The sequence below is a fragment of the Opisthorchis viverrini genome, assembly GCF_000715545.1.
Source record: "Opisthorchis viverrini unplaced genomic scaffold opera_v5_191, whole genome shotgun sequence".
NCBI lineage: Eukaryota > Metazoa > Platyhelminthes > Trematoda > Opisthorchiida > Opisthorchiidae > Opisthorchis > Opisthorchis viverrini.
Genome location: NW_008751847.1, coordinates 822,505 through 831,010, shown reverse-complemented (window position 1 = coordinate 831,010; position 8,506 = coordinate 822,505). Strand labels below are relative to the sequence as shown.

The 8,506-nt window shown below is 43.6% G+C and overlaps 1 protein-coding gene across 1 annotated transcript in view; it reads right to left on the bottom strand.

Annotated features, from left to right (window-relative positions):
• The window catches only part of T265_07887 (hypothetical protein), a gene marked incomplete at both ends in the record, with an annotated part of 195,892 nt that overhangs the window by 99,480 nt on the left and 87,906 nt on the right, over positions 1-8,506 (bottom strand). The window contains 6 exons of the mRNA XM_009173537.1: positions 242-455; positions 2,421-2,552; positions 3,197-3,226; positions 4,606-4,731; positions 6,168-6,305; positions 7,021-7,279. Of these exons, the coding sequence (XP_009171801.1) occupies positions 242-455; positions 2,421-2,552; positions 3,197-3,226; positions 4,606-4,731; positions 6,168-6,305; positions 7,021-7,279 (899 nt within the window). The remainder of the gene's footprint in view (positions 1-241; positions 456-2,420; positions 2,553-3,196; positions 3,227-4,605; positions 4,732-6,167; positions 6,306-7,020; positions 7,280-8,506) is intronic.

The window sequence follows — 8,506 nt, the reverse complement described above, 5'->3', positions numbered from 1 at the left end:
CCAATTTATCAGCTCCCGCCTGCAACGCGCAGCTAACTAACCCCCCCCCCAACTCATCGGTGAACGAAACTGTGGCAGCTGCAACCACTGTACGACGGGTACGCGGTTATTACAGCTGATGATGATGATGACTCTGCGAAAAGACCACATGTACCAAACAGGACAACTAACTAACTAATTGACCTTATTCGTTCGATGATTCGTTGCAAACATGTTCACGAACCGAAATCGAGATACTTACTCATAAAACAGGGTTTTCGTCTCCACTTGTCCACTCTCTTCTAAGCATCGAGTGCCTAGAACTGTGGATTTAGGACAGCAACATGACACTTTCTCAGCTCGTTCCAAACGTTTGCAATGACAGTCTTCAAGCACGAAATCCACATGCTTGATTGTTTGTAAACATGTGTTGTCTCGATCGCATTCTTCCCGAATCACATGGGGTTTTGGACACTCTGGAAAAGAATTACAAGACGATTGCCGAACCAATCATAAATGCAGCTTGGTTTGTTTTACGGGCGATTTGGTATTTAATTCCTGTTACTCCACGTAACTTCCATACCCTGATAACATGTATCCTATGAAATCACCGTGAACAAAACATGAGCCTGCCTACCACCGGGAAAGCCGTTCTTCTATGGCTGGATGGGCAAAATGTTACCTCGTTATAAAAACTTCGCTGCTCCGGAATCCCCTGCGTCACAGCTGACAAAACTCGTCTCATAGAGAAGTAATCAATCTGGCGAGTGCACAAGGTTTGAGAAGCAAACGAGACTATTTGCGTATTGTCTGAAAATCGAATATCTATCAAGTTCGGCAGACCTTTTTACATCTCCATATAGTCAGAAGAATATCTACGACAAAAAAGGGATAAAGGTGAACGGTAGCCACAGGGTCTTGTGCCAAATTATGCAAAATGATTTCTTGCTTCGTGATGGAAAACAGACCAGCTGTGTTTTTTCCCTGTTGAAATTTGGGTTTATGAAACTTTTGTTTACACTACTTATATTTTAGGATCTCCTTGTTCATTCAATAAAGCAAATGGAAGACAGAGAGCCTCAGTGGATTGATCAAAGCTTTTTCTAATCATTTTTTCGTTTTTCTTACCTTCTGAGAACAACCAAATGAAGTTATTTGCCAAGTAGCCCAAACAATGGATCCGATATCTGAAAATCAGTTGATTAGAGAACCTAGTTACAATAGATTTTTTGGGACCGGATGAAGTCCGCTTTTTTGCTAGGTTTAGTATAACGGGAGAGCCTGAATACTGGGGGAGAAGTTCATTCAATGGACAATATACTGAGAGCCACCTATTGCATAGAAATTTGTCCAAAACGTGGAAAAATTACTTAAGCACAACTGATCCAAATTTGTGACCCCCCAATTTGTCACTTTTCTTTATGATAGACTATATGAACCTGCTAATCGTTGCATAACTTTTGTTACTGCAGCTTTCGAAAGAACTCTGTATAAGTACTGTGATCCCAATTGTGACTGGCATGACCGAGATGCGCTCAAATTTTTTAATACAGACTGATATTCAGCTTCAACTAGAGTCACGAAACAGCACATCGCACTGGACAGTCTAAGAAAAACCCCACGTTTCATGTGCCCATTGGTCACTCTACGCCTACCGATGTGAGTGGACTCATCCACCTTGACGGTGATCGAGTGGCTAGACCAAAAATTGTGAAGTCTTGCGCGATATCTTACATATCACTCAAGGACAAATAAGTCCATCTGTTAAGATGGGTTATCTAAGTACGTCCAGCCTTGTGTGTCAAACGACCATAGGTCAAATCCCTGTATGACGAGCGTTATGCACTGTGAGTAAGCCTCAAAAATAGCGAATTTCGAAAGCGGTCATTCCTTCTTTGGTATGGACTGGAGCAACTATTCGCGCCAGGTTAAGAAGACTGTTCACTCGGGGGTAATGCTGATACGACAATAATTTATCGTATCTTGTCCAAAGTCACACCGCTCTCGTTTGAACGGTCATGCTCCTGTTCTGACGTAATTATTCCGGTGAGTCCACACCAAAGGAAAGCACTGGACTCGAGCTCCGCTCTCACTGAAGTTAATCAGCGATGCGTATCCCATGGCCGTGCCGGGATTCGAACCCGAGTTAATCAGCGATGCGTATCCCATGGCTGTGCCGGGATTCGAACCCCGGATATCCGACTACTTTACGGACGGACGTTGGACGCATCTGAATTTTCATGTCTGAACAGGCGAAAGTGTTCACATTTGAGCTATGTGATTGGTGTGCCCAACCCATCGAACGACGACCCAGTAACTGTCCTGGTTGTGACGATCGATTTATCGTATCATTCTGAGAACACACCAGAGGTCGTGTGGTGCAGACTAGCTCAAATAAGCTCTATGCAAAAAAAAATTTATGAAAGCCAAACGAAACCTACCAGGACAAACTCGCTGGATATGGTTCTCCTTGATACATCTCTCGTTTTGTTGATCATACTTGAAAATTTCTTGAACAACCACGCGACAAGAACCGACGCATACTGAACGAACGTTTGATTTTTCCAAACAGCCTAGAAGAAGCGTGAAAGTATTTGTTAGCATCCTTGGAAGTTAATCTACAGGGTCATTCTCCTATTACAAACAGGCAAAAATCCCACCCATCGGGCTGCAGACTGTATCTAGCAATTCCCAGGATTTTGGACGTAAGTGTTTGGACGATATCTGCGAGAACACTACAATTTATCATCGTCAGAAGAAAGTGGTTTTTAGACCCACAAGAGTTCAGTCCAGCGCTAAAAATCTGGTCCCGCAAGCAACGTGACTCAGGTCACCATACACAGATGAAACTCCCAATCGGAAAAGATTGGAATACATCTAACCTGCATAATCTATATTGGCATTTCCTGAAATAAGCCAAACAGATCAGAGTAATCTCCAAAGAGAGCACCCTCGGAAGAAAGGTCACTGTCTGTAAGATCCACAACAGCCACCTAGGGTTTAGAACACACCTGAAAATGGTCAACCCTAGAGAAAGCCCCAAAATAGTCTATCAAAACAGTTCAACACAAAACTGTTATAATCCACGTTTTTTAAAACTCACAGCATTCTCGTTCGCCCTGCAACACCTGGTAAGTTTGACATTTACAAGTCTCCGGATCCACTCTCCATCCGATTTCGAAAATGGGTTGACGACAAGAATCAGGTCGACACTCACCGTGTCGAACTTCCTTTTTGGTGGGGCAGACTGAAAATTCAAACAATTTATTATAGTTACGAGTAACGCTAACTTCAAAGTAAGAAGCTAACAGATACAGTTAAAGAATAACTGGATTAGCTAACCTAAACAGAGTTGGGGAAGTATGGTATGAAAAGTGTCAAATTACTGACCGGACTCCCGGCATCTTGACTGCGCCTGTCTAGGCTTGGCATTATCCCAGCCCTCGTACTTTCTTCGAGTGACACGCGGCTATGCACCGAAAGGGTATTACAGCTGAACGATTATTGTTATATATTATTGGTATGAAAGTAGTGGCTACAACATGGTTTGTAGACCACCATCGTTATCGATCTAATCGGTATCGATCACCTTCTAAACACATGGCTCCGTTTTCTATACCGTTAATTGAATTGTTTTTCAGTGTGACTACAATCACCCGTTTCTGCTGAGATATCTGATATCTTTATGCCAATAACATGACGAACGAGTACTTACTTAATTCATTCAGACGCCGTTATTAGTCTCATCCATTTTCAACAAAAGAAACGCGCTCGTGGCTAGTTGCAAAAATGAATTGTCTGGGCTTTAGTATCACACCCTTGCGACCATTTCAGGTCAGGCGTCCGAACAGTGATGTTCGAATTGGTTGATATTCGGCTAAAGTTAAATACCAACTAACCAATCTTTGGTTTGAGTGCATTCGATAGTTTACCTATTAGCGCTGAATATTGACACGTGACCTCAACTAACCAACCAAAATGCGGCATAAAAATGGACTTACTCTACTTCAATCATTTCTCAGTTTAACCGTCTCTACAACATTTTTACTCTTGCTCTTGATAGCATCAAAGGTCAGTGATAGATAAGCGGTGGTTGGTAAACGGCGGCAGACAATGGTTACTTTCCTGGACATAACATTTTACCCATGTGGTTGGTGAAAACCCTTCGATAGTCCAATAAGTTGTCCGTAGAAAACTTGTCTATCTAGAAGACAGTCAATGATGCACTCTATAACTTTATCCGATGGTCTTTAATGTCCTACCCAAAAAGAGTTTCAGTCAGTATGAAAAAACGGAGGATCCGCTTGTCTTTGCCAAATGAAAATAGGGTCTTCTCTACCATCACTTGCCCTGGCCTCAGTGCAAACTGGTGGAAGTGCTACTTGGTAGTCTCAATCACAAAGTGCTTAGTTCAGGGTGATACGGAACTAGTGTCTCAAAAGTCACGCCTTCGCCATGATAAATTTATCCAAGTTCACCGTAGCACGAGTGTCACGCCATACAAACGCAAGAGGCATTCTCGACTTCCGCATTCTACACGGTTGGCTGAATTGCTATGGACTGAATAGCCGTACCCGGAATTGAAGTGTTCGAAACACCGGAAGATACATTTGGAAGTAAACTTACCCAGAGGCAATGGTTCTGGCTTTGCGACTTCGACACACCGACCATCGTGGAGAACGGTATGGTAGGTGACAAGTTCCGGCAGTCCATGGGTGCATTTCTGCTCCTTCCTCACGTTAGGAGAGCAACCTGAAATGAAATGAGGATTACACATGAACCAGCCGTTTCGCCCCCACTTCACTCTCAGTTTTCAAACCTCTGAGGACTAACATTTACAAAGTGCGAAATGAGAACAAATATTTTATTGACATAGACTTATCACAACTACGAGGCCACTGAAAGTGTTCAGCAATGTAACCACCAGCTTTACAACAATGGACATCTATGCTAGCGAGGCAATCTGAGGCATACGAAACCAAGGTGAAAAGATGAGAGAGAATCAGGGGAAGAAACTCACAACAAGCGCGTGTGGCAAGAACCTTCTTGGTAAGAGCACACCAGCACATCTGCACCTCGTACGTATAAGCGATGAAATGTTGCACACATGTTCTCCGATCGCAGTCATTCCAGTGTCCGTTTGGAGGGGGAGGATATTCGTGGCAATCTGAATGAGGGGGGAAGTATTTGTTTTACGGTATAATAAATGAATTGGTTGGCTGAAAACTCTGGAGAAAATAATGTTTTAGCCTTCCAGGGAGAAGCTGTCCGCACTAATATCGACCAATGCACGCATCTGCAAATCAGTTTAGTTTTCACGGGAGACTCAAGTTAGCCTATCGTTTATGATGTTCTTCAACTGAATTTGCTGCACACAGGCCGCCTTATGATTCAGTTGGCACGATATTCGAGATATCACAGTATATTTTCATAAAGGAGACTACTCACAAGGTTGCTGAAAATCCATCGACAGCCCACGATCGGTTTCACCCTTCTTGGGGCTCATCAAGTAGGCGCAGTCCCCGAGTTTCCGTCAACCTTATGTTCTAATTGAACCCAAAATGGACTGGTTTCGATTGGGTTGGTTAAGCCTGGTAAGACAATAAATATTATTCGCGCCTAACACACAAAACTTGCGGGTGGGGCTCTAAGTAGTCACTTGTGCACTCACGCACATGAATCCGAGGTTTACGAAACACAAGAGATGTTAACACGAAATTCGATGGGAACCAATGCCATAGGAAGAACGAATGGCGTAAAAGCGGTTTAAAAAGAACGTGAAGTGATGCCTTCTCAAATGTTTATGTAGAAGCTGTCCCGCCTGCCTTGCAAGCAGCAGTTCCCAAGTCCTAACCGAATATTGTCCTTGAAAGTAAATATGTCATTTGTTTGTCCAGGAGAGAGAATCCGTTATGGACACCCAAATGTTGACCTAAGGTTGACTCGGGGACTGCGCCTACCTGATGAGCCCCAATAAGGGCGAAGCTGGTCGTTTTCAGCAACTTTATGAGTAGTGTATTAAGTCAAAGATTTTTCTCCTGTGTGCCTCAAGTAAGTAGTTGGTTGCGTGTGGGTTTACACATTCCTGGTTAAGCAAAGAGGGGAAAACACGTTAAAGCCTGTTTGAGTGGTGGTAGGCGAAGGTGACTATTCCAGAAAATATCAAATGAAGCCAGACAGAGACTCACCGACTTCCGAGTGTACAGCATGTGTTTTTTCGATACACTGATGTCCGCAGCGTTGTTGATGAGTTGTATAGTAGATCACCTGCCCGACCAGTTCCTTGTTGTTCTGACAGTTCACTTGCACCTTCGGTTTTGGACAGCCTATAATGGCGGAATGTGCTTTGGTAATCATGGTTCTGAAAGCCACCATGAATATTACTCATAATTGCCAACCAACTCCCACAGTTTTCTTCTTTTTAACATAACCACTCTGGAGGTGGGGGATAAATATACCAACAAGCTCCATCTAGTCAATTTGAAAGCAGTCAGATATCCAAAAGATTGAAGTGATTCTGAGCTCAGTGAAAATTTCAAAGAGCATATTCATAGATAAATCGCTTCAACCACGGAATGGAACTTGTGGCCAGATGACCTTTCTAGTTTTGCTTCCCGAAAACCAAGGTCAAACGATCAGTTCGGAGTTCAGACCTGCTGAGTCAACAAGGAAGGTCAGTGATGAATGGCATATTCGCAGACGAGCTAACTCGTGCCCGACGGATGCAGTCCAGTCGGAAACCATTTTGGGAGAAGAATCACTAGGCTTTGTACATGTCCTCCGGAACAGAATTAGATAGATTGTGAGCAGGTTTTGAGATAGTGAATTGATTTATTCAAATCGGTTATCTAATTCTGGGTGTGGAAGTAGTGTGGAAATATTCCCTTGGGAAGAAAAGTCAGTGAACCTGATATTTTCTGCCAGATGAGTCGTCTTACGAGTAGCAGCCATTAATCAGTTTTCCTTTTCAAGCGCCATTCACCAAAACACTACTACAAACACCCCATCACGATAACAACCAAACAACGAGATCACACTCACCGCAACAAGTACATCGCCTGGTCTTGACAAGAGACCAATCACAGGAACAGCGACCAGGATCATATCTTCGTGTGTAGGTCTCCAGTTGTCGTGTGCAAGTGTTCGGGTCACATGGAGTTTGTTTGTTTCGAACAAACAATTGATCATGTTGTGCTTGTGACTCCATGCCCATCAGAGTTTCACAGGCCGGCTTGTATTGGCGTTGAAGTACTGTTCGATCACACGAACCAGTTCGCTCATTCAAATTGGATATGATTTTCTGAATGAGCCAGGTGGTATGGAAACAGAACAGTCAAGCTAAAACCGTTCAAAACATATGACAGCGGGCAACAGTCGAAAGACACTAGTGAAGTAAGCAAAGCTAGCACATCTGTTTACTTAGCTGATGACCATCTCAGACAGTCCTAATGTCGATAGGTGTTCAAATTAATTTGTCGGAGCAGTCATCGATCCTATCAGAGGAGTGAATATTTGGCGAGCCACGGGCTTCAAATCTAACCGGTGCTTGTGACAATGATGTGGCCATATCCCGAAAAACCAACCCACCGAGAACTGTGGCACCTATAGAGTGACGTGCGGGGAGTTCGGAAGACCCGGTATCTGCCAATCCCTCATACTTCCACGCAACTAAGTGGGAGACATGAAATAATATTTCTCTTTCTTATTAGTGGTTCTGGTTTGCTTGAAAATGTTGGAGGGGAGGTGAAATTCAATTCCCACAATATTAAAGCAGGCAGAGTGACTGGTTACAAACAACACCGATTACAGAGACGAAATAAAACTGGGGTTGTTTCAGTCTGAATAACTTGGATAATGGCCAACTGCCAGCCCAGCTGAAATGTTACCCATACTACCCGCAGAAATGGATAACCCGAGAGGTGTTTGAAATTATGGCAAGCCAGATGGCTGCCGAGTTCCAGAGGCTTCCATCTCTGAGTGCATGCTTTTAGGAATAAAAGGATGCAATGTCCACATGTTTTTCTCCGAACTAGATTATCTGCCTGGACCCATGATTAGTCGTATGCTCTGTATCGTGTACAGTCACCCCCTATAAGGTGTATTCAAATAAAGACTAACACTGATAAAAACCGCTTTTCCTTTCCACCTTTTCCATCATAATAGACTCGAACCCCTTATAAGTACTGTTAACCCGTACATTGCACGTGTTCCCACCCGCAACACAAAGCGCCAACTTGTCGGCTTCCTTCGTCATCATCATTTTCATCATCACTGTCAGCTGTAATAACAGATCAGAAGGAACGGTAGTCTTGAATTGTGGCTCTCCACCGATGGCTGATGGCCACGTGATTCAACTGGATTCACCGTTCATTTACAGTTGATGGCCGCCAGGTTACGCGGTGCGAACGTTTATGTTGAAAGTTCGTAATTGCCAGAAACAGTTCGTGGTCAGCACACAACTGAAGGAGGCGATCTCCGTTATCTGTGCGGCGAGGATCGACTCCGAAACGACCACCCAAATGTGATT